General features: G+C 36.9%; 4 protein-coding genes across 6 annotated transcripts; 2 read left to right on the top strand and 2 right to left on the bottom strand.

Moving 5' to 3' along the window:
* Positions 1–157: 157 nt before the first annotated feature.
* On the top strand, positions 158–1145 carry LOC141825751 (uncharacterized). Its single transcript, XM_074713139.1, has 4 exons — positions 158–209; positions 290–730; positions 816–837; positions 950–1145. The coding sequence occupies exons 1-4, from the start codon at positions 158–160 to the stop codon at positions 1143–1145; spliced, it is 711 nt and encodes a 236-aa protein (XP_074569240.1).
* A 4554-nt stretch (positions 1146–5699) lies between these two features.
* On the top strand, positions 5700–9162 carry LOC141825413 (putative receptor-like protein kinase At2g42960). The gene is made up of 9 exons (XM_074712797.1): positions 5700–5899; positions 6035–6116; positions 6498–7172; positions 7289–7393; positions 7763–7885; positions 8012–8182; positions 8307–8436; positions 8587–8796; positions 8867–9162. Exons 3-9 carry the CDS (start codon positions 6505–6507, stop codon positions 8990–8992), a joined length of 1533 nt encoding a protein of 510 aa, XP_074568898.1. The 5' UTR covers positions 5700–5899; positions 6035–6116; positions 6498–6504; the 3' UTR covers positions 8993–9162.
* Positions 9163–9459: 297 nt separating this feature from the next.
* LOC141823008 (major pollen allergen Ole e 10-like) lies at positions 9460–9922 on the bottom strand. The gene is made up of 2 exons (XM_074710288.1): positions 9859–9922; positions 9460–9779 (listed from the first exon to the last, which is right to left on the bottom strand). Exons 1-2 carry the CDS (start codon positions 9920–9922, stop codon positions 9460–9462), a joined length of 384 nt encoding a protein of 127 aa, XP_074566389.1.
* A 963-nt stretch (positions 9923–10885) lies between these two features.
* On the bottom strand, positions 10886–23219 carry LOC141825412 (uncharacterized). 3 transcript variants are annotated; one of them, XM_074712794.1, is made up of 10 exons: positions 22909–23219; positions 21134–21177; positions 20723–20807; positions 20473–20599; positions 18819–19507; positions 14454–14724; positions 14111–14390; positions 13362–13523; positions 11487–11966; positions 10886–11407 (listed from the first exon to the last, which is right to left on the bottom strand). In XM_074712794.1, exons 1-10 carry the CDS (start codon positions 23090–23092, stop codon positions 11123–11125), a joined length of 2607 nt encoding a protein of 868 aa, XP_074568895.1. In that variant the 5' UTR covers positions 23093–23219; the 3' UTR covers positions 10886–11122. The 3 variants fall into 3 exon arrangements, with proteins under 3 accessions (XP_074568895.1, XP_074568897.1, XP_074568896.1); XM_074712796.1 differs by having other exon boundaries at positions 13362–13505; XM_074712795.1 differs by having other exon boundaries at positions 20726–20807.
* Between the last annotated feature and the right edge of the window lie 1739 nt (positions 23220–24958).

The raw sequence follows: 24958 nt of genomic DNA, 5'->3' as shown, positions 1-24958 counted from the left end.
TAACCTCATGCACCAAGGAAGCTCCTATCCTGTCCTGCATGCTGCTATATATTTTTTTCAAGGACGGTAGATGATTCCTTTTTCACAGCTTAAGTAGTCACCTGTTAAACACTCTTCTTCGCTAAGGCAGAAGAGATCGAGCCAAGTTATGATAATTATGAAGATGCGCGTGATCATTCTACTGGGATTATTATTTCTCTCCTGCTCCGGTGATCAGTTTCAGCAATTCCCCTGTTATTTTCTCAGTTTGTAGATTTTAGTTCTTAACCCATGTTAATTCGCTCTGCAGCACTACTTGCAACAGAAACAGAAATGGATGTTGTCACACCGATAACCACAGTTCCAGTGATCAATCCTACCACAACGCCACCTATTACGACAACAACCCCTGTCTACAATCCATTTCCGACAATATCATCTCCGGTCACTCCGACTCCGGTCATGAACCCGTCCTCGACACCGGAAATGGTGACTCCGTCGTCATCGTCGGGGCAAAACTGGTGCGTGGCTAGCCAAACTGCTTCGCAGACGGCGCTGCAGGTGGCTCTTGACTACGCCTGTGGATATGGAGGGGCAGATTGTTCAGCGATTCAGAAAGGTGGGAGCTGCTTCGATCCCGATACAGTGCGTGACCATGCTTCATATGCGTTCAACGATTACTACCAGAAGAATCCAATTCCTACCAGTTGCGATTTTGGAGGAACAGCTATCATTAGCAATGTGGATCCGAGTGAGTACATAAGATTATAATTAAGCTGCCAAATTATAAACCTGTTTATCGGATGCATTCACTGTCTGAAACTTCAATCTCACAGGTACTTCGACATGCCATTATCCGTCGGCCAGCAGCAGGTAAATACCGTCCCGATCGAGTAAACTCCATAGAACTATAAAGAGTTCATTTTAAAGGACAATTAACAGTTTAAAAGGGGTTGACTTCCCTTGACAGCACAACAAGTCCATCGCCGCCAGTCCCAGTCGTCAACACAACTTATCCTTCTCCCTCTGGATCAGACGTTTATGGATCATCAGTTCCTCCATCTACAGACAGTATTGACTCCGCCTCGATCATAAACAGCGTGCACCTTTTGATATCCCTGGCATGTCTCCTGCTGCCGCTCAGCGATTTATCTGTCAGCAACTAGGCGTTTAAGAGAAGTCTTCAGTGAGGTCCAAGGAGAATTGATTAGGTTGATGCATGGCGATTGCTTGGAGCAGCAACCACCATGCGGATTCCCACGCAAAAGAATTGCAGAAGGAGAATTAAACGTACCCCATCTTCTGCAATGGGAATGCATGCACTTGATCAAAATTCAAATTCTTATTATATAGACTGAGCAAAGATGGGGAAGCAATATAATTCCTTGCAAGGCCATCAACCTGCAGATTATGTTGTGTTCTAAAACCTCCAGCAGTGCCAGGGAAACCTTTTAGGACAATTTGTTTTATTCTGTCTAAAATAAATAAAATACATACTCTAGCTAGCTTTTGGCATTTCATCCCATAGTTTTTGACAAATTTACTCCAGCTCTTTGCCATAGCCGCCTGCATTTCAAGAAACACACATTATTTCTTTATTTAATTGAAAGATACATATTCACACGAGATTGGATGAGTCAGGACTGTAGGGGCAAAGCAGATCTATTATCATTACACACACACACACACACTTCTAGTTTATGCTTGTTTATTTAAAATGTATGTCACTTAATTAGTTGGGATATAAGAAAGTAACCTAATTAAGATTCTTGGTAATATAGAAAAATTTTGGTAATTTAATTAAGCTGGACAAACAAGCTGATAGGTCAGGCTAGTCAAGTTGCGCAAAGTTATCGAACTAAGTGAATGGATTCGGCCAAGTAGATTGGTAACTCCGTTGAGATGATCGGTTGTTGAATTATTCAAATTCATAGATTAGTCGGCCCTTGCCAAAATATTATGTTAAATAAATTGATCAAGCCTGACAGACACAAGCAAAAAATTATAGAACCTAATTTTCTTTTTTTTAAACTATTTTTTAAATTTAAACCTCAAACACAAGTAAGAGGAGAGATGATTCTTCATAAATATTTTTTTTTGAAATTTAATTATTTTAGCATTCGATATAAATATTTCATATCTACAATTATTACCATTTTTTTTAATTTTTTTAAAAAGACAAACAATGCTTATCTAAATACTCTAGATGGGGAAATAATTTAATTAATTTAAACCATACTAATAGTTACCTAAAAGCTTTAAGATTAATTAAGAATTAAACCAAGTTTATATTGATATAGCATAATAAGCCGAACGAAATAATAACAATATAATGACTTTTAATTAAATATTCAATATAATATATAATCCAAATAAAAAGTTAAACAAATATGTTTCTGAAAAAACATTGACCAAATACCTATTGTGCAATTAATATATAATATTTTTGGAATTTATAAAATCCAGAACTAAAAATTAATTTAAATTTAAATTTTTAGTAATTGTTTATAGAATTATGCCTTAAAAAAGAGAAATCATTGTAAGGGTAAAAATGTCTTTTCATCAATAGCTATAATTTTCTTCCTCTCTTTTTTATAATTTTCCCTCTTTTAATACTAGATTATATACTTAAGATGTTCAATATTAAAAAGATCTATATATAATAGATGACAATGTATCACTAGTTAATTAATCATTGTGATGTTAGAGGATTGAATCAAACCAATATGAGGTCTAAAACTTTATTTTACTATATAGATTTGGCTTCTCTTTCTCTAATCTCTTAAACTATTTCGTATTGATTATATTAAATTGTTTATTTGACAATATCATCTTCAAATACATAGTTTAGTCAAAGAGATTGATCTTTAGTTCTTGTCTATTTGATAAAGTTGATCTAATATATTAGTTCTAACTTTGTTCTTAGTTAACACCTCTATGATTTAAAAATATCTTCACTTTGTATCGAACATTGATGATGATTTTCTGATTTAGACATTTTTAAATTATCAATGCAAAATCTAATAACTCAATTAGTCTAGAATGATCTATGTAAATTTCAAAATGAACAGATATTTGATGCATGTCCACAAAGTTTGATGGTCATTAATGGGTCTTACGAGATAGCAAGATAATTTCCTTTTTTTTAAAAAAATCAAGTATCCAATTCTTACGAGCTGACTAATTTTGAAATGGACAATCCGACTCTATATTCGTTCATCAAATAAATTTAAGAAGTGTGGTGGCTTCTGACTTAGTGACACAACATCCAATGGTAAAACTAAAAATTAATATCTATCCAGGCTGATCTTGGATTGATCCCCTGGGCTAATTAAGTTTTTGTAATCTTAGGTTGATTATGTCTTTTTCCAACATGTTCTTCTTTTCTCCCTCCGCGAATTCGAATGGTAGTTTCTTTTCAATGTCGTCGGACCCTTGGGCTAAAGCCCAAGTAGGCCAATATGTAACTCTACCAATATGTAACTCTACCCTTGCCAACATCACCAATAGTTCATCATCGTAGATGTGCCATGCATGGTGCCCTTGCATGGAAATTGAATTCTAGTTATTTGAAAATACATATGCGTCTTACTATTACACTAAGCCCTGGGAGCAACAAGATAATTTCTAAGTTTTTTTATAATTCAGGAATTCAACTCTTACTATTCGATTAATCTTGAAATTGACTAGTTTGATCTCACGGAAATTTCTCACCCCCGATGTAGATGAGTCTTGGAGAAGCAGAGGCAATGCCCTCCTTCGTAGTGGTCAGTTACAGTTTTTCGATTTACCTTCTTACAGATGATCGTGAAGCTACTGAGGTGGTAGATTTCATCTTTAATTGAAGAAGAAAAATGTAGATGAGTAGGGGGATGTTTGGTTTAAGGTTCCTCAGATGTAAATATTTCGTTAAGTTCTCGAAATTTGTGCAATGGACAGATGATGGGTGTTTGGGTTTTAGATGATGAATGTACATATAGGGTTGGGGTAACCGGAAATTGGGGGTTGGCAAAAAGGACCTGTGGAGATCCTTTTTGCCAACCTGAAAGTTCAAATTACACATCTACCCTTAACTAAAATTGAAATAATTTTTTAATTTTCTTAGTAAGGGTAAATAAGTAAATGGACATCCAAAATACAACTCAACCTCATATTCACCAAACACTCCATTTACATTTACATTTTCTCCTTTTCTCAATCCCAACTATACATTTACATATTTTCAATCCCAACTTTCCGTTGAAAAAATACAACTTAAAATCAAACACCTCCTAGATATGATCTCATGAAAATTTTTCATTGACCATTATAAATCAGAAAATATAGATGAGTCTTAACGAACAATCCAATATCATAAAATTTTTAAAATCTTCTAGTGTAATATATTATAGATAAGATTTGAATTCTTGTTGGCTGGGGAGTTTATTCCGCCACTTAACAATATAATTTCCAATGAAACAGGCAAAGGTATGCATTTTTGTATCAGTTGAGCAAGAGCACTGATCAATCAACTTCAATTGACAAGGCAACAGTTGCGCGCAAGCGCAGAACGTTGATCGATATGAGAACGGCGACTGTAGCATTCTAAAGAGAATTGACCCCCCTTCATGCATGCATTTTCTCTAGGGGCGTGCATTGTGTTTAATTCCCTACAACCAACCAGTTAACAAATCAAAACCTGGTGGGACCCATCTTTGTCAATTAATTAGCAAAGGGATTGCTTTTGGCTTTCTTGTTCCACAAGCCACCACTCGAGCTGTTCACGGGAATCACAGCTCAATTCGCTTCCACTGTGGGCGGCATGTGATGCATTGCGCTGCCCTTTATCCAATTCCATCGCGAGACGCCGGCCATCAAGCCAGACGGTAACATTATTATCACATGCCCAGCAATCCAAAACGACAACATCACTTCCCTTTCTATAATAAATATAATATACCCCCCTCTCTAGCTGCTCGTGCTCAGAATCCACGTTGTGGGATAATGGGATTTCTTGGCCATAATGTGAAAATTTTAAAGGAAGTGTGTGACTTCGTCATAATCAATTATAGATTTGCTCAGGGAAGAAGATGGTAGTTTTCTTCGCGTCTCGTGCAAAGCATCAATTCATCAACCTTTTATTATGAGCTGAATTTTAAATTTACATTAAAAAAACTAATTTACTAATTTGATTTAAAAGTTTAAGATGTAAAGATAAAAAGATCATGAGCTCTTCAACATTCAGTAAGGCAAAATATACAATACCAGTCATCATTAATCTAACAATCTCTGCGCTAATTAGTTTTTGCATTAATGCTTGAGTGGATAACAGCTGGTACACTAATTCAATGCTTAATCCACTCAGGAATATGGACCAGATCCGTACCTATGATCTTTCGTCAAATATCTCCAACAGTGGGAAAGTGATTGCTATGAACACGCTGATAATCTAGTAACAAATGCCGATCTGCTTACAGCCTGATGAAAAGTGACAGATTGAGATAGCCGTTGTGAGGGCGAGAAGGTCACTTCAGCACCTGAGATGACAGTGGAAGAGGGCCTTCACAGTTGGAAAAGGAAGGTGGGAGGGTGAAATGGTAAGTTGAGTTTGCAGGATTTGGACTTTTGCCCTCCTCCAAGTTGACCCCTCTGTTTCTGTCTCTGTCTCTCTCTTCCCTCATCATGATCTGAAACCACATTTATTTCTCTCTCCCATTTCCATGTTTCATCTCTAGTCCCCCCACCTTTTCTTTGAATGCTAACCCAGTACTTACTGTCTCGCTTTTTTACTTGCTCTCTTTTTCTCGTCTGTTCACTCTCCCATCGTCATCGATCGATCCCTCTTCCCAATTTCAGGAATCCTCCTGCCCCTAGAGAGTTATGATTCTTTCTTCCTAGCCCATCCAAAACGGAAGCAGTCTTCAGCTATTTTGCCAGAGAGGTCTTTTTCCTCGGTCCAGCCTTTCAAAGATTAATTTTTTTTTTGTTCCGTTGGGTCTTTGCCGGTCATTCTTTGTTCGTTCGGTTTTTCTTTGATGTTGGACGCCTCAGCCGTTTGATTCCCCTGTGTTGATAGCACTCTAGCTCCATTTCGGCGTTGAAGGATCCTTTTTCTTTCTTGTTGATTGAAAGATTACGAGATCGAACAACCAAAAGAGGTAACTTCTTCCTCTCTCTTTTTTTTCTATTCTCTTAAAACGGTGGTTTCTTGTTGTTTAGGGTGACACTGAATGGTAAGATTCTTTGTTCGATCGTTTTTTGTTCATAATATCTTGCATATCTGCATTTTCAATCCGTAATTTTTTTATGTTAATTATTTATCGATTTCATCATCAGTACTAATTTTAGGCCCCCTGTTTTCCTGTTTTTCAAGGAAGTAAGAATTGTTCACTCCTCTTTGCTGTTCGTACATAGGCTTATTTGCAGACTGAACTCTTTCTTGTTGTAAACATTGTTAACACTGTGGATTACTTTCACAATGGCATCAACCTGCAAGTGATTTTGGAATAACCACTAATGTCGTGGTCTGCCAATTCCAGATCGAGGATGTCATCTGATAGCTCATTGCACGATGAATTAACACAAAAGACGCCTGTTTTGGGTCTGAGACTTTGGGTTATCATTGGCATTTGCATTGGTGTTTTGATTGTCTTCATTCTCTCCATCTTATCCATATGGGTGGCATCCAAGAGGAAGACAAAGAGGTCTTTTGACCCCTTGCCGATCTCTCAAATACCAAATGTCTCAAAGGAAATCACAGTCGACAGAGTTGGTAAACAGTGCATTGCTCAAACTCTTCAGGACAGGGAAGGTCCTTTCTTCCTCCCGCAAGACAAATTCAGTGATATGGATTCGGGAAAGACACTTGCGCAATTGACCATGAGCAAGTCGAGTGACGCGGATAACAGGAGTCAGTCAAGCTCAATATACCACAATGACAGGGTAGGGAGTTCATATTCTGGTGATGAAGGAAGCTCAGGACTGACTAGGAAACCTTATTCTGGATATGCACTCGTTTCTGCATCTCCTTTAGTTGGACTACCAGAGTCCTCACATCTAGGATGGGGTCACTGGTTTACTCTAAGGGATCTTGAGCTTGCTACAAATCGTTTCTCCAAAGAGAATGTTCTTGGGGAGGGTGGATACGGAGTTGTTTATCGGGGCCGTTTAATCAATGGAACTGAGGTTGCTGTCAAGAAACTTCTAAACAATCTGTAAGTTGAACACTTGGTGCATTGGTTAGGTCTTTACAACAGTGTTGCGCACCATCTTTCTATTTGTTTGTTTCATGCAGTTAATGTTTTTCTTAATAACTGGATGGATCATGTAGGGGACAGGCAGAGAAGGAGTTCAGAGTGGAAGTGGAAGCCATTGGTCATGTTCGACACAAGAATCTAGTGAGGCTTTTGGGATATTGTATAGAAGGAATTCATAGGTGAAAACATTCTATGACCAATTCTTTTGTATTGTATGTTTTTTCATGTTGAATCTCCACTGCAGTGCACTTAAATAACCATATGTTTCACTCGCCAAATAACTTTAAATCACAGTCAAAGGCAACAAGAATCCAAACTTACAAGGAATGGCTGTAGGAACACTAAATTATGCAAAAGATAAAAAAGGCACTAGTGTCCTTAGGAAGCACATTTTATTCTTTATCAAGCATATGGAAAAATGGGCTTGGTACATACATAGTACAAGGGAAAACATTGTAAACTAACCCAATCAGATAAAAGCTTGAATTAAAATTAATCTTTAATTAAGTTCATTGATCTCATTATCTTAGTTACTCTATATATTGCAGGATGCTTGTGTATGAGTATGTTAATAATGGCAATTTAGAGCAGTGGTTACATGGAGCCATGCATCAACATGGTGTACTCAGTTGGGAGAACCGCATGAAGATTATCCTTGGCACAGCTAAGGCGTAAGTGTGACTTCAAGCATGATGATACATAGAGAAATATATGCTTTCTTTTGATTATTCATATTAAATGTTTAGGAGGCTTTGGTTTAGCTATGTGAGAAATGTGGATTACTGAATGTTTTCCAGGCTTGCATATCTACACGAAGCTATCGAACCAAAAGTTGTGCATCGAGATATCAAATCAAGTAATATCTTGATTGATGATGAATGTAACGGGAAGATATCTGATTTTGGATTGGCTAAGCTCTTGGGCTCGGATAAAAGTTACGTTGCAACTAGAGTTATGGGAACATTTGGGTACGTACGCTCTTGATGTAGGCCTCACTATGTTTGGTAGCATTAGTATTTTGTAAATTGCTATATACATTGTTAAGAGAGGGGACTGTTGACATGAATATCCACATTGGCTCATTAACCTCAGGTATGTGGCTCCTGAATATGCTAACACTGGTCTTCTAAACGAGAAGAGTGATGTTTATAGCTTTGGAGTGCTGTTGCTAGAGACAGTTACTGGCAGGGATCCTGTAGATTACAGCAGGCCAGCAAATGAGGTATGACAAATGGAATATATATAACTCTTCTAAATATGTTTTCCATACTTCTTGACTTGTACTTTGACAATATTTGATGACTATATGATACTGGTGTAAAGAGGATTAATTTTCTCATCATGGCATCGACAACCGTTGTCTCCTTGCCAGGTGAATTTAGTTGAGTGGCTTAAAATGATGGTTGGGAATAGAAGGGCTGAAGAAGTCGTGGATCCAAATCTTGAGGTGAAACCAGCTATACGGGTGCTTAAGCGCACTCTTTTGGTTGCGCTAAGATGTGTCGACCCTGATTCTGATAAGAGACCCAAGATGGGACAGGTCGTTCGAATGCTCGAAGCAGATGAAGTTCCATATCGTGAGGTATTTACAAAATTATACATGATTTAAGCTGCGTTGCTGAAATGCTGATGTTACTCTTAAACTCTGAAAGGACCGGAGACACAGAAGGCACCAGGCAGTAAACATGGAGATCGAATCCCACCAGTACAGTTCAAGTGATCAAGAAACTAGTGTTGGAATGCGAAGCTATCAAACTTCTGAAAGGTTTCAGGCGTAAAGCATTGTATGGTTGCAGTATATGCTCATTCACTAATCTGTCATCGACATAAGCGCTAACACCTTCATTTTGAAAGTTCATGAAAAGCTAGCTGAGTTAGAGTGCTTGTACATGTATCTATATTCACTTTGACATTCTTCATTGGACTTCAATACTTCATTTTTATCTTAGACTTTGCAATTCTTCTCTATGAATGAATTTAGTATTACCAGTGCATTTCTCATGGAAAGCATGGTTTAGCTGGCAATTTAATTCAGGTGTATTACAATGTCAAGCATGATTGTAATCTGCAAGTGAGCACATTAATTCCAACAAACCATCTAAAACAAAATTAGCTAGAGACTGTGGGCGAGAACCATGCATGTACGATCATTCCTTGCTTCTCTTTATCCATACGCGTAAGCGCAACTCCCGAAACCTGCATCAGCCACAGCCGCATCGAAATGTTAGCGACGTAAAGTTAAAGTCTAGCATTCAATCAAATGAACATGGATTATGTAGATGAGTGCATTATACTGACTGGGATCTGTAGTGACCACGAGGCCGGAGCCCTTGAAGTAGCAATTCCAGAAGTTCCTGCCCCGTGCTTGGTAGTAGAGGTTCATGGCGATGGAAGCGTGCGACATAAGCGTGTCCGGGCGGAAGCAACCGTAGCCTCTCTGCACTATGCTGCAGTCCACCTGAGAGCACGCGTAGTTCAAGTTGGTCGCCAGCGTCGCGTCGTCGGACGAAGGCTTCGCAATGCACCACCATGTTTTCTGTCCCTGCGCCAGCTTCATAGTTGACCCTGAAAACGAACAGAATATTATCTAAGAAGAGGAGGAAAGGCACAGTAGGAAGACTGAAGAGCGTCGCGTGTTGATTACCTGAAGCGAGGAGCAAAGCAGAGGAAATGGTTAACAGTAATAGAGAGCAAAATCTTGTTTCCATGGCTGCTGCTTCTTGGGTGGTAGAGAGCTGGGATGCAGTGATGGTGTTTGGTTTTTTGCTCGAGAGAGGGATTTAAGCGAAGGCGAGGGAAGAGCTCGATCGCAGCGGCTCTGTCAGGCACATTTGTATAGTAGTAGCCGTGGGAGAGGGGAATCGAGCAGGGAATGCATTTCTTTGCACGAGCGTCTCAAGCAGTGAGTCTGTCAGTTTTAGACATCGGCATCACTGTCGCGGGAGTGGATTCCAAGGACCCGTGAGATACTCATTGCTACTTATATGGCATGCTTTCACGCTAATCGAGGCTTTTTTCACAAACGGCGGCGATCCTGCAAAGCGAACATGACAAGGTGCATCCCTCTGCTGACGACGTCAGGTCCATTTTTGACTCACGTTAGACTGGTGCTCCTGTTTCTCCCCCCTCTGCGTTCTTTGTCTCGCCCTAGATTTTTTGTTTACGGTTCGTGGTGGGCACGGAGACGGACGATAGGATAAATCTCCTGTCAGAAGTCAGGGGGAGGAGAGGACATTACGACGTTCGTCGCCGCCGGAAGGAAGAAACTTGCTTCCGTTCCGTCGGGCGGCGAGGTGGCTACCGTCGCGGTCATCGTCCACAATAGCTCTGGAGGCGCCGCAGCGGCTTCCGAGTAGCCGAAGAAGGAAGATAAGGTCGAGGAGGAGGATGAAGCTGGCGAACTGAGACTCCTAGTCCACTTACATGAGAATAGAAATTTGATCTTTATCCGTCCAAAAAATAAAAAAAAAATAACAATTTCAGTATGTTTTTACTTGCATGTTTTTCTTTTGCGATTTCGGATATTAGATTCAGTTTGTTGGATTGTGCATAGTAATCGGGTTCCTGGGAATCTAGGAATAATGTTCGGATGAGAAAGCAAAGCTATCGACAGTTATAGTAGCCATAAAAGAACCAAAGCAAAGCTATCGACAGTTATAGTAGCCATAAAAGAAGCAGAATGCCCCCTTTGTTAGATACGCCTGCAAAAGTTACACAAATCTCTACAGCAAAGGCTTTATCTGAAAGAACGATAAGTTTATATTGTCCATGTCACTCTGCACGTTAAGAACACACTCGGACTCTAAAATACACAGGCCTAAACTCGCTCAATAATATTAGCATCCCAAGTAGTAGTTGAATGCTTCGACTAGATTAGACCCAAAAAAAGCTTGGGCCACTGAAGCAGCTTAGTAGCCATGTTGCCAGATTTGGCTAGCTGGCTGTGACTGCATAGCCTGGGAAGCATTCAAGTTAATTTCACCAGGATTTTGCTGATGTTCCCTTGATGGACCTCCCTGGGAAAGGTACATGTTTGAATACCCCAAGCTGCCAAGGTGTGAAGGTTGCTGAGCCTGACGGAAGCCACCACCACCGAGCTGATCCTGACCTGGATAATTGTAGAACATGCTTGACGGAAGAGGTGACATTGTTCTTGAACCAGCACCGTGAATCCACATGGTAGGGTTCTCATTCTGGTAAAACACCAATCATGAATTCAGGGCAATAGTTGGAAACTTGGGGATTTCTATTACATGTGAAATTTATTGTTACCTGCTGAGGCGCCAGGTAGTGACTTGCTTCTTTGTACTGCTGGTTAAGAGGTTCGTCGAATCTGATTGTCGTACTAGAAGACATGGTTGTATGGTTGAGGTTGAAACCTCCGGGAATGCTGGAGGAGCTTCCAAATCCTCCGTAATCAGTGGGTAAGGCAGAAGCCTGAGGTAAGCTGGTCACAGATAAGTTGCCTTTATATTGTGGCCGAGAGTACTTCATGCCAGCACTGGGTACAGCGGCAGACTGATTGAAAAGGCTGTTTGGAGAGAGTGTTTGTTGCAAAGAAGGTAAGTATGCATAGCTCTGAGGTAGAATGGGATAGCTTATCATATTCGCAAAGTGACCTAAGGGAAGCGGTGGCTGAGAGTAATGGTGAAGAGGAAGAGCTTGAGGAAGCGCAGGATTTGTTAGCATGGTGGTGGTAGGCAAGGATGGCGGAGTTGATTGAGGGTTAGGAAACATCCCAGGCTTCAGTGCCTGCACAGAGAAGGATATGTTAGAGCATCAAGAATTAGATTATAGAATGTTTCACAAATTAATGAAGTTCTGCAGTATTAACTGCTGATCCACTGATAAACAGACATCTATATACAGAAGATGCAGGGGTCATATTCAGTGAGAAGTAGAACGATCAGAGGGTAAAACAAGGCAGAACAACTATTTGTAGAATTATCTTTTCACAATTGTCAGTGCTCCACAATAAATAAGCAAGGGTTTCCATAGCTAAATAGTGAATAGAGCATCATACCACGCGAATACTTACTTTTGATTAAATGAAAAATTGTTGACATTTGACTTTAGTCATGAAAATCAAAGCCTGGTCCATGATTTACAGTGAGATAATAACTTAATAAACATCCTCAAATATCTTTATATTATAAAGATGTTAGAACCAGTTGAGCTCAGCTACATTGCTCTTATCCCTTCATTGGGGCACTATACAAGGCTATACTAATATTCAAATCTCACAAATTACTTCTAATTCCATCAACTTATTTTCTTTAGCGTGCCCTATTACCACTCTAACCGATTCAACTTGTCTACTATAAAATTTATTTGTCACTTTAAAATTGTCTATACCATTTTAACCACTTTGAACATGTCATACCATTTAAATCACAAGGAGCATATGATGATCAAACAAAACTACAAAAATGTTTCTCCATTTCAACTAAACACTACCTTACTTTTACTAGCATTGTCTTCCTGCCAAATAATAGATTCATGATAATCAAAATTCTTAATTAGGAAATTTTCATATTCATTTATCATAACTATTTTCTTGCTTCTTTTCTTAATGTTCCAATCCATTTCATAGACCACATATAATGGTAAGATGGATGCGTGTGGTTATTAACAAAGATAAAACAAAAATAGATATATATCAAAGAATTTAAGATGTAAAACATAAAGTAAGACCAAAAAACCTCTAGTTAATGTAGTAAAAAAATGTAATTTATTTGAATATTACTAGTGCTTGCAGTCTTGTAAAAAAGACAATAGAGGGTTAAATTCAATGGAAGGGTGAAGATACATATATCCAACCCCAAATATAGGGCTAATTATCTTTCTTAATGATATGTTCATCATTAGTTCATTTAGTACAGATACTAATGTATAATAATAAGGAATCAGCATTAATTCTATGTAAAAAGTGTTAATCCTATGTAAAACTTAACAATAAGAAAATCATTTGCTATGTTATGTATGCTGAAACTCCATGTAAACCTATGATTATAGGAAAAAATCATTTCTTACACTCCTTGTAATACGCACACTTTAACATCAACTGATAATAAAGTTAGACAACAGAACAAAAGTATTCCAACTTAAACCGCAAATCAGATAATTAAAAACATAATGTATAACTACCTCAGACATGGAAGTGGTTGGTCCACCAATAGACGACCCCATGGTGCCATATCTTGTAGGCATTGACTGGTTAATAAGCAAGGGAGACAGGGGAAGATCAAAATCCCGAAGATGTGGATTGCTTGCTGCTGCTAATATATTGTTCTGTAGAATATTTGATTGCTGTGAAAGAAATAATTTGTAAAACTACAAATAATACTTGCAAGGGAATTCCATTCGTACAATGAATTGTAATGCAAACATTTTAAATAATGAATCTATCATGAACAGTTATGTGATCATAATAAATCAAAGGCAGTGGGCATATATTTACTCGAAACAGTTTTTATTGCAAATCATCACAACCATCTGTTAGTCCAAATTATTGTGTCAGTTATATATGGATCTTATCTTTCCATTACACTCTGAAAGGCTATTTAAAAAATAATATAGGATCAGCTTTTATAACATTAAATGGAATTTTCTTTGGTCTTCCTCTATCCCTAGCACCCTCAATTCTAGTAGATAAAACATCAGCTCTAATCTACTCAAAAATAATAAAGTCTGTTGCTGTACTAGCCTACTTTGCAAATCACTTATGTAATCTAAATTATATCTTTTGGGGTAGGATTTACTGTTAGCAGAAACAACAAAATCTAGATCAAGCAAACATCTATGATAACAAGCACCATTTTCATTTAATCAAAAGAATAAATCATCAAAATAGTGAGTTAGTCAGCTGAAAAGCAAGACAACAGATACATGCTCACCATTAAACTTGACAAAGGTGAAATATTTTGCACTTGAGAATTTTCTTGAAGATAGGTGTAAGTTGTAGCATTTGGCTGTGAAGAGGTTGGCAACCCATAACTGGAAACAGATGGAAATTCACTCTGAAGCCCTTCTGTAGCATCCAGTGGATGATTCCTCACTACTTCAGATTCTGAAATTGAAGTCACATCAATATTCTCTGAAGCAGTGCCAGATATAGAAGCCACATTCTCAGTGAGAGAAGACTTATGTGGCTCATTGTTATAGTACTCATGATCTCTGCAAAAAGATGTTAAAGATGAAATTTTGCAAGGGGAAAAAACAATAAAATGCTAATAGTACCTCGTATCTGACTCATTGATTATAGAAACATCATCTAAAACTGGGGCTGCTTCCAAGTTTCTTGCTAGTAACTTTGATGGAAAAGATCCAGAAAATGCACCAGAACCAAAACTACCAAAGCTCAGATGGGCACAATCTGCATTAGTAACCATCAGATGGTCAGGGATAATTACTGCAGGGCCAACCTCAGTAGCTTTTGTGCTGGTCTCCTCATGTATGCTTAGTTGCATCAAGGTTGCAGCAGTAGAAGAAATTCCCACGCCATCCTCAGCTGGAATGGAAAACAGTTTCTCATCAAGAATTATTCTAAAGAGTAAACATAAATGCGCATTTCAAACGCCAAATTTGCTCTACCTACTATAAGCAAAATTAATAAAATATTTCTTCATTACAAAGCGTAATATTATCTAATATCCAGAATTATTAAAAAAGCAATGTTCATCAGCTGAAGACATCAGTGACAATTTCTATGTAACTACTTTGGTCACAAAAAATATGTTTGATCTTTCAAATACAAGTTTGAACTCAAATGCAGAATGAAGATAGGGAGACATCGTGAATAGAGAAAGTAAAGAGCCACTAGTGAAATAAGCGGTCTGAATTAGCTGTTACATTGGATAGTATCAAAAAGACCATATGAGATTACGATGTAGAAACGAAATAACTTGAAGAGATTGTGCTAAATATTCAAATAATCTAGTTCAGTAAAGTTATAGCGATTTGGGTCCCAATAACTTGAAACCATAACATTACCTCACTGAGATTGTGCTAAATATTCAAATAATCGGATAGTTCAGTAAAGTTAAAGGAAAGAGGAAAAGAAGGGAGGAAAAGGAGAAAGGAAAGGAAATAGAAAAAAAAGGAGAAAAAGACATGGAGAGAGAAACTATGTGGTAGCCACGAACTCACGACCCGACCACGAGCTCCAGCAGCCTATTAAAGCTCATAATTGTTGTGACTCCCAGTGCTATATGAATCATTACTGTCATTAAGTTAACCATAACATTACCTCACTGGCAATCCACTCCTTCAACAACTAAATCTATTGGATTAAACTTATCTAATTATAAGATTCTCTAATTTCATTAACTTGTTGATACCATCTTAAACTATTTTGTAAACTTTTTTTGTAAGGTTATGTTTATCATGAAAAGCGGATAGAGAACGAAAAGATTCAAGGTGGAAAACGATCATCGGTGGAAAGGAAAGAGGAAAAGTAGGGAGGAAAAGGAGAAAGGAAAGGAAATAAAGAAAAAAATGGAGAGAGAAACTCATATCGGTGGTAGCCACGAACTCACGACCCAACCATGAGCTCGCAGCAGCCTATAACCATAAAGCTCATAATTGTTGTGACTATTATTTGCAACTAGGCCAAAACTCGTGGCAATCGTGGCCAACGACTCGCAGCTAGGCAGCGAGGTCACGACTACAAATTCACATCCAATTCGCGAGCTCGTGCTAGGCAAAGAGTTTGCCCGTGTTAGTGGTGTTCACCAAACAGAGTTTGCTCGTGTTGAGGTGTTCACCGACCGAAGTTACTATGAGAGTTTGACGAGGGAGGATGGAAACTTGGTTCTACTTGATTTTGGATGGACAAGAAAATGTTCAAAAATGATTCATGGATGAATTCTAACTCGCTCCATAGACTATTTTTAGATTAAGTAAAAGGAGAAAATTGTTTCAACTCTCGTGCAATCTATCTTTTCCTTAGACCAACTTTCAGTGTAAAGAGGTCATAAGGGAAATGAATATCACCAAAAATGAAATAATTGGAGAAAAATAAATTGAGATTGACGCATCTAGGATAAAAGAAAACAAATTTGAAAATATTTGAGATTAATGTGCCCGTAACAAAGTTGATGAAAGGATATGCCCCACAAAACTTTAAAGAAGCCTACATAACATATATGTAAACACAAAAGGATCTTTCTTAGATGAATCAAACTCAAAGACAATATCTGATGGCCATAGTTCACTTACAATGCATAACCTTAATTGTGTTCAAATAAAACTTTCATAACTCAACTTTAGTTAGTGATAATTTAGAAGAGTCCTCCAATGCATCCCTCTAAAAATACAATTTTAGGAGAATCTCCTATTATCTTGTCCTCTTTAGAGACCAATTGACTCAATACTAACCATTGTTTAGGTTAGCAACATATATGTCGTTAATGTTATCTAGAGAAGTTCAAAGAAAAAATTAACTAGAAAAGGCAAATAAACTAGTAATGGAAGAAATCAACTAAAACATTGCAAATCAATTGACATAACTCCTTAAATCTAAATTATGACTTTAATGTTTGTAAACGGACAGAATTCTTTATTTGCTTCTATCCATCAAATTAAAAGCTTCACATTGCATATGAGAAATAGATTCATATTATATATCTGTCAATAAGAGGAATGAAACTGTAATAATGACTATTATAAAGTACCTAATGATACAGTGAATTTTTCATGTTATATTAATTAATTTAAATTTCCTTATAACATTTACTTTAAATACAATATTATACGTAGTGAGACAATTGTGAATATTTATTTGTAATTGAGAGCTTTAAGTATTTAGAATCGTTTTTGCAAAAGAATAGAGGATCAAGAGAGATGTCTTACATAGAATGCAAACAGGATAGTTGAAATGGAGAAGATTGTCAAATATTCTTTGTGATCGTAAGGTAACTCTAAAAGTTAAAGGGAGTTTTACAAAATAGCGATTAAACATGCTATGTTATATGAAGCTGAATATTGAGCTATAACTCGAGCACATGAGCAAAAAATAAGAGCCACAGAGATGAGGATGTTAAAATGGATGTGTGGACATATGTGGATGGACTATTTTAAGAAATAAAAATATTAAAGAGAAAGTTGAGATTGTGCAAGAAAACTCCAAGAGATGCACTAAAGATGGTATGAACATATACTTAAACAACTAATAAATATTCCAATTAGGCAATGTGAAACTATGACAAATAAGCAAATTAAACGAGGAAATAGAAGATAAAAAAAAGAGTTAATAACGGTAAAATAAGATAAAATTTATTTAAATATAGATGATGATATAGGGAACATAGTCTAATGGCGTAGGAGGAGTAATATAGCCGATCTCACTTAGTAGGATAAGACTTAGTTATTTTTGTTATTTATTTTAAATGCATTCATATCCTTTATATCTACCTTATTTGACTATATTATGAAAAAGATTGATTACAATGCTTATTTATTTAATAACAAAGTCAATTTTTATATCGGAGGAAATACTAATTTGCTAAGAGAAATTTAAGCATCTATCTTCGGATGTAACTTTGTTCATCTTTATCATTATTGCTCTTATGCCACATGATTTCAATAAAGGCTTGGGCATCATTCTCGTCCTACAACAATCTCAAATGTTTTCTTGTTTAGAAAGGCTAATCGAATAAGAATAACACAAAGTCAAAGAGCAAGAAGATAAACAGAGTTCACATCTAAAGATAAAAAACATTGCTAGACATAGTGAAACATTTGTTCAGATGAAAATGACGACATAAGAAAAGAAGTCAACAGCTCGCTAGCAATTGAATTCTCCTCAGGGGAGGAGAATAATACCCAATAGGGGAATGGATATTAAAATTAAAGAAAATAAATTGAAGATTAAATCGAGATTAGAGCATCCATGATTACAAAAAATAGAAAAAATTTCAAGATTAGTGTGTCTCGCCAAATTATAATTTTGTTTTTTTTCCATTTGGAAATTTTGAGTTAATTAACATTTTCTATATTGGAAATAACCAGGGATTAATTAATCCCAATTAAATCTAGTATATTTTCTTTATATAGAATATTTTCTATGTTTATAGTTAACACAATTTCTAATTTATCATCATTGTGTGAGAGTTTTCCCTCTCGGTGAGCTAATTATTTTCTTCACTTTATCAATTTCATTTTAAGTTCCCAGGTGGGTTGAAGGTTTGATTTTGATGTTATGTCAATTAAACATCAATAATTGTGACAAACAATAATATCTTGTTTTTCTTTCCTCATAATCCATTGCATCAATCTCAAAATACTCATTTAGCTACACCAACCTTTTATTTTGTCTTACTCTGTAACTCATAAGGCAATACATAAACACTTGCTATTAGACTTGCAGTTCCTAAAAACTTTCTATAAGTTAGTTTATTATTTCTTAAATTATTAAACACTTTCAAGTTTCAATTCTCAAGGACACAAGTAGAATCTTCTTGCCTATTTCCATTCTCCTTTGAAATAATTTTACAGCCAAAACTATAGTTTCTAAAATATCCATAATTTTAAAGCAATTTTATGGCAATTTCAATAAAACAAGATATGTGGCAACAAAGAACAGTGTGAAGCATTGACTATTACCTTCATGATGATCAAATTCAACATCTTCAGATTCGTAAGCATCTATACTCTTTGAATGTGAACCATCTATAACAGTGTCTACATCTGTCTTCCTCTCTGGTACAGGAATAGATTCGACTGGATGAGGTTTATCATTAGGTCTTTCATCCAGGTCTTGGAAATCTTCCAAACTAGGATCTATATGCAAGTCAGAACCAGCAATTACCATACTAGGTGCTGCTAATGCTGATGGGTTAGCATAAACTGCCGAGGCACCAGATATATCTGGAAAATTTGAAACACTTTCTGTAGGTTGCTCATCACATATGTACCATCCATCAGTAGACATATGCTGATTTTCAGCAGTTCCAAGGCCACAATTAATATCTGAAATATGAGTAGATTCCTGAAAAGTGTCTAATTTCTCCTTAGCTTCTGATGGCAAAAATGAAGCTGGGATTTGTTTTGCATTGTGATGTGGTCCATTTGATGTTGCTGCATTTTCAGACATGTAAGGTTTTGCACTTGCAATGGCAGGCATGCTTGGATGTTTCCCTTGAGGTCTGCCCATCTTGACAATATCAGCCATGGAAACATGTGCCGACTTCCCCAACCAATTGTTTTGGAGGCCAGATGAAGATTGAACAGGTGTTGAAATTACATCAGCAAAGTTGGTTGCATGCAGTGGGATTCCCATGGAAGCAGAAGTGCTGCAAGGAAACAAAGCCACATATAAGGGATCACAGAGATTCCAAATAACCTAAACATTATTGATCCAATAAGCTAAGCAGAACATCACAGGGCATGATAATCTAGAACATATACTTCTGCAGTAAAATCACAATGCTAACAGACTGCACACTAGTAGTAGTTGATCTGAATCTATCTTCAAAAAGTTGTTCAAAATATCATATTCGGGCATATTTCAGCACAAGTGATGAGAATGGCTATCAATTAATTGGCAACCTAAATAGTTAGGCATCTCTTAAGATAAAACCAGTCAGCTATTTGTCACATGCATCATAATAAACAAGTGCAATAGCTGTATAATACAAGCAGCAAGGAATTTCTTCATTTCAACCAGTCATTTAACAAGCCACTTAACTACAATGATTTATGTAGAGATGATAAAATGAGAAAACATAGTTAAGATGGTATGAACATCTTTAAAAAAAAATAGATTTTTAATTACACAAGAAAATAAGAGTTATAGGTGAAAGGAGTAGAAGAAGACCAAAGAAAATTTTAGTTAGCGTTACAAAGTGATTTAAGAGATTTGGATATACAACAATAGAACCATGGAAGCAGTTCAATGGAGGGACAATATTCATGTAGTCAACCCTGACATACAGGGATTAATACAGTTTGATGATGGCATCCTAAGAGAGAAAATATCATAAAATATCAATGTACAATTTGCATGCTTTAAATTGAACCAAATAAGATGCAAGAAAAACAAATGAGCAAAAAAACTTTTAACGACAGCCAAGCTAACAAGAGTAATTCATAAATTCAAATGACCATATATGTACAAATTAAAGGATTCATTAAATCCAATAGCATCAAAGCAGGGATAGTAGAATAATCTTACATAGAAAAAAAATGCAAATCCTGATATAGTTTAAAAGGGAAGTATAAATTCAATGTTACTAGTGAATGTTGAGGAAGAATTTACCTTTGAATTGTTGGCCTTTTTGTAGTGCTGCTTGGTACTGTTGCAGATTCCACAACTGACAAAACAGGAGCAATACTACTACCATTTTCTTTCCTGTTGATGGGTTTACCTTTACCAGCACCATAATCTACAAGTGCAAAAAAAAAAAAAAAAAAAACACACACACATACACACAAAACTAAGCAATGTCAAACAACTAAATAGTAATGTCAAATCAAACTTGTTAAAGTGGACTGGGAATAAGTACTACAACCTCCACGGTCACTACCACCCCTAGATTCACGGCCTGAATTGATGTTCACAGTTCGGGACCTGGATTCTGGTGGTTCTCTGATCTAAAGAGTACAGGTTAACAAAAATATGATGTAGTCAATCACTGAAATAGAAAATATACACAAGTTTAATTAGTAAACCAACAATCCATGAATTCATACTTCTAAAATATTTGTCAATGGTTTGCAAAGAATGAGCCAAACACAGTGCATATGTGTCCTCAATAGCCAATGGTAACACTTGATAGTGAAATGGGGAAAAGTAATAACTCAAGGAATAGAGATCATGATGGCAATACATTTAGTTAGAAACTGTAATTGTAGATCACAGGTTGTTTTTTACAGAAGAATCTGTTAATAATTAATTAGCAGACAACATGCAGACCAACCTCCTTTTTCTTGTCACGCTTGCTCTTGACCTCATGAAAAGTATCTGCAGCAAAATGAAGGATATTTAATAAAAATAATTGCAGTTGTGTGCATATGGCAAAAACATTTTATCAGATTAAGTCCACTCTCTTTGGCAATGAATGGCAAAGAGCAACCAAAACATAACAACAAAGGGTCGAAAACCAATATATGAATAACTTAAAATGGTGGCATTTTATCAAGTACAACTTGTATCAACTGCTAGCATAGATAACAAGCATGAGATCTTAGACAGAGCAAATGAGAGAACCATTCATATTTTAATATGAGAGCCCTCAGTGATCCTTCCAACAAAATTCTCCAAATTTAGACAAAACCCAGCCCTGCAATACTAATTGTTATCTACAACTATTTTTTTTTTTTTTGTAGCAGTTAGGACTGATTAAATAAACAAAAGATTCCTACCACATGGATGCAATATATGGGAGCCCAAAAGCATTATAAGATGATCCTGAATTAGTGAAATTTCTCAAGAATAGAACAAAAAAAAGATTAAAAAAAAATCCAAGAACAATATTGAGTATGGAAGAATAGCAAAAATTTTAGTTATTTTTGAACTAAACTAATTGTTCAACATTATGCAAAAAAAATACTGCTGGTACAACAGGATCATAACCAAACAAAATGTAAGTAGTGTAAGCTAGAACTTATGCACAACTTATATCCATCATTTTCCCAATAAGAAGAATAAAATGAAGTGTCTACTACAAGACTCTAAGGACAGTATTTACATCGGCTAATATACCAGATACCGAGCATAACAAGGTAACAGTATTGTATAACAAAACAATACAAAGGTATTAAATTTCTTGCGGAAGAACCAAATGTCTATGAATTCTGTCCACAGGGTGTTGAAGAAAAACACACTTTATTGGTAAAATCATCTCAAGCAATCTTAAATCAGTATCATAATTGTTTCCAGATACACATCTCAAACTATTCAATCAATATTGGCACATATGTAAAAACAAACGGCTTCCTATTTGATAAGCAGCAGGGAACAAATCACAGTTTCACAAAGAAAAATAATGAGATAGCATGGTTAGTAGGAAGAAGCGCACTTCATTATGAGAAAAGTGCAATGTGCATTCTGAAGAACCACAGTCAAAGAAAGGATGGGAAAAAGTGAAGCAGGAATGTGGCTGGTTATGAATATTGACAAGTTACCCGGAGAGGTCTTATGAATGGCCAGAGCCAAATGTGTAATAAGTGATATCCACCGCAACCTACTTTTTTTTTCATCATTATTTTCTTTCAAAAATTTTCTCGCAGGACAAAAAAAAATCCCGAGGGGATGGCCTTTTTTTTTATCCATAAAAATGATCAAAGCAAGGGAGTTAAGCAACACTTGGCATAAGAAACTGAATAAAAGAAGTCAAATGGGTACAGATTTCAAATGTATCTAGATAGAACAGCAGCGCAGACGAGCGAACAAAAATTTCAACACGTTCAAATGAAGGCTTTCCTCTTTTATATCTCCGCGCTTGACTAACAATCACTAAAAAAAAGCATTTTCGAGAAAACCGCGCCTGAGGGAAGCAAAACTGGATCTTTTTTCTTAGATCAAGCGGGAAAGAACTACAGGTACCGAGTACCACCATCGAGCGACCTTTCCATCCCAACCCCTACCAAGTAGAACTCGAAGGAAACCACAGAAATAGCGGGATTCCGTGAATAATCGGGAAAAAAACAATTAAAGCGAAACCGAGAACAAATTAGGAGAAGAAGGTCGCGCCTTGTGAGAGGAGTCGGTGGACGGCTTCGTTGGGGTCCATATTGCACTCGCGCAGCATGGCGTAGATCTCGGCCTCGGGGCAGTTCACGATCTCCTTCAGGCTTTGCACCAGCTTCCTTGACCCCGACGGGATCGGGGCTGCCGCCGGCCCGTTCCCCTTGCCCCCGGCTCCGCCTGCGCTCATCCTCTAGCTCACTCTCTCCTTCCCTTCCTCTCCGCCCTCTTTTTGGTCTCTGTTTCTCCAAAGCCGGAAAGAAAAACCCAAATCGCTGGACTGCGGGTCTTTATATCTCCGGCGGCCAAAACCCTCTCTCTACTCTTCCCCTATCGCAATTTATATAACCTACCTTACAATAATTAACTACACGTTATCTTGTTTGCTCCTTGGCATAGAGGAGAGTATAATAGATGGTTTAACAAAAATCTCACTAGATCTGCAATTACTTTACTAATTATCTTAAATTATATTTGCTTTTATCAATAATATTGATGGATCATATGTATTGCCCCACAATTTAGATGATTCGAGCTCAAATGAGTTGAGTTTAGTTTAGTTTAGTGATGACTTAGATTACATATTGACATATTATTATGGTTAAATTTTAACACACAATAATCTAATTAAAAGGAATTTTTAACTTTGGACAAAATGTTATCGACCACGACAGATTAAAATGTTTTAATGTCTTAATTTATTGGTCTTTATAAGGATCGTCTATTAAAATAGGCTTGTGAACTCATCATTGAGAATATTTTTTTCCCTTTTTCTTTTTCTTTTTAGCTCTCGAATAACTGCCATCGAGCACTAATTAATGCCGCCTCATTTGCATAAACCACCGCTATGAACTGGACCATTACTACTTCAAAGAGATCGTGGAAATGGTGCGTCATCCTTTTGGAGGATCACCTTCCTGCGCTTCTTAAACTATTAAAGATCATGTGCATCTGTACTTGGAACAGTGAATTGTTCCGGGGGTACTACTGGGGTGGGGTTCAAATACAACCTAGCTACAATCTCATTCATGCTTAGATAGCGTGGCATTAGTTGCAATCCTTTATTCACAATCACGTTTATCAAATGAGCAGCTCTATGTAGTAACTAACTGGTTGGCATTTTTCTCAAACATATATATATCGATCAGCTCAGCTAACAGACGATGACAGTTGGTGTAATGTAATAGATTCTAAGTAGCATCATCATCCTCTCATCGTGTTGTTCATTGTAACGCTGGTGAATCCAAACGACGATGGCTCCACACTTGCAAGTGATGCATAGTAGCAATACAGTGGATGATAACTTGATCGAACTTTTTTTAGTAGGTCAGATGCATGTGAGGTGGGTTTTCGTTGGATCGGCTCCTATGGGTTGGTTTCTATTGGATTGGCTTCTATCGAATCAGTTTTCTATCAGACTGACTTCGTTTAAATCGACTCTTATTGGATCGATTGTTGCTGTGTCAAGTAATCATAAGGACTCAGGCAAAGACTTCCTACACCAACCATTGAAAAGGATTAGAAAGAGATTAGAAGAGGATCAAGGCGTACCTTGACGTGCCCCCTCTAGCATTCAAGTTAGACTAGAAAAGAGAGAGAGCCGAAGAGAAAAGACAGCGACAAAGTAAAAAAATAGTAAAATTTAATATCTTACTTAACGCTGTTTTGTTATCATCATGGTTATCTTATATAAGAACTGAAGAGGGGACTTGATGCCCCTGAGTCATAGCTAAGTTGATTATGACGTAGCAGACTCGTAAAAAAGGGTAAGGGTTCAAATCTTGACGAAACCAAGTAATACCCTCCTGCGTCATGACCAACTGTAGTTTCTCGATTTACTTCCTCACAAATGATCGTGAGGCCGATCGTGTGAGGCCGCTAAGGTAGCGGATTCCACTCGATTATGTGAGATCGCTAAGGGGCGGATTCCACCTTTTGCAGAAGAAAAGAAGAGGAGATTTAAATAAGATAAAGTTGTGGTTTTTATTATGCAATATGATTTATAAATTATGCATACAATAAAATATATGATTGTGATTGTGGGAAGGTTAGGGTC

Source organism: Curcuma longa, chromosome 3, assembly GCF_044706935.1.
Source record: "Curcuma longa cultivar G26 ecotype Majalengka, Jawa Barat chromosome 3, ITB_CL_G26_1.1, whole genome shotgun sequence".
NCBI lineage: Eukaryota > Viridiplantae > Streptophyta > Magnoliopsida > Zingiberales > Zingiberaceae > Curcuma > Curcuma longa.
The sequence above is the reverse complement of the archived record's forward strand: the minus strand, read 5'-3'. Positions and strand labels throughout refer to the sequence as shown.

Coding starts and splice junctions, on each gene's coding strand:
- LOC141825751 (XM_074713139.1), top strand. CDS start 158: ATGAAGATGCGCGTGATCATTCTACTGGGATTATTATTTCTCTCCTGC. Junction 731..815: donor CATTAGCAATGTGGATCCGA/GTGAGTACATAA, acceptor TCAATCTCACAG/GTACTTCGACATGCCATTAT. Junction 838..949: donor ACTTCGACATGCCATTATCC/GTCGGCCAGCAG, acceptor TTCCCTTGACAG/CACAACAAGTCCATCGCCGC.
- LOC141825413 (XM_074712797.1), top strand. CDS start 6,505: ATGTCATCTGATAGCTCATTGCACGATGAATTAACACAAAAGACGCCT. Junction 7,394..7,762: donor TGTATAGAAGGAATTCATAG/GTGAAAACATTC, acceptor TATATATTGCAG/GATGCTTGTGTATGAGTATG. Junction 7,886..8,011: donor ATCCTTGGCACAGCTAAGGC/GTAAGTGTGACT, acceptor AATGTTTTCCAG/GCTTGCATATCTACACGAAG.
- LOC141823008 (XM_074710288.1), bottom strand. CDS start 9,922: ATGGAAACAAGATTTTGCTCTCTATTACTGTTAACCATTTCCTCTGCT. Junction 9,780..9,858: donor TGCTTTGCTCCTCGCTTCAG/GTAATCAACACG, acceptor GTTCGTTTTCAG/GGTCAACTATGAAGCTGGCG.
- LOC141825412 (XM_074712794.1), bottom strand. CDS start 23,092: ATGAGCGCAGGCGGAGCCGGGGGCAAGGGGAACGGGCCGGCGGCAGCC. Junction 20,600..20,722: donor TGGTAGTGACCGTGGAGGTT/GTAGTACTTATT, acceptor TTGCACTTGTAG/ATTATGGTGCTGGTAAAGGT. Junction 14,391..14,453: donor ATCAATGAGTCAGATACGAG/GTACTATTAGCA, acceptor ATCTTTTTGCAG/AGATCATGAGTACTATAACA.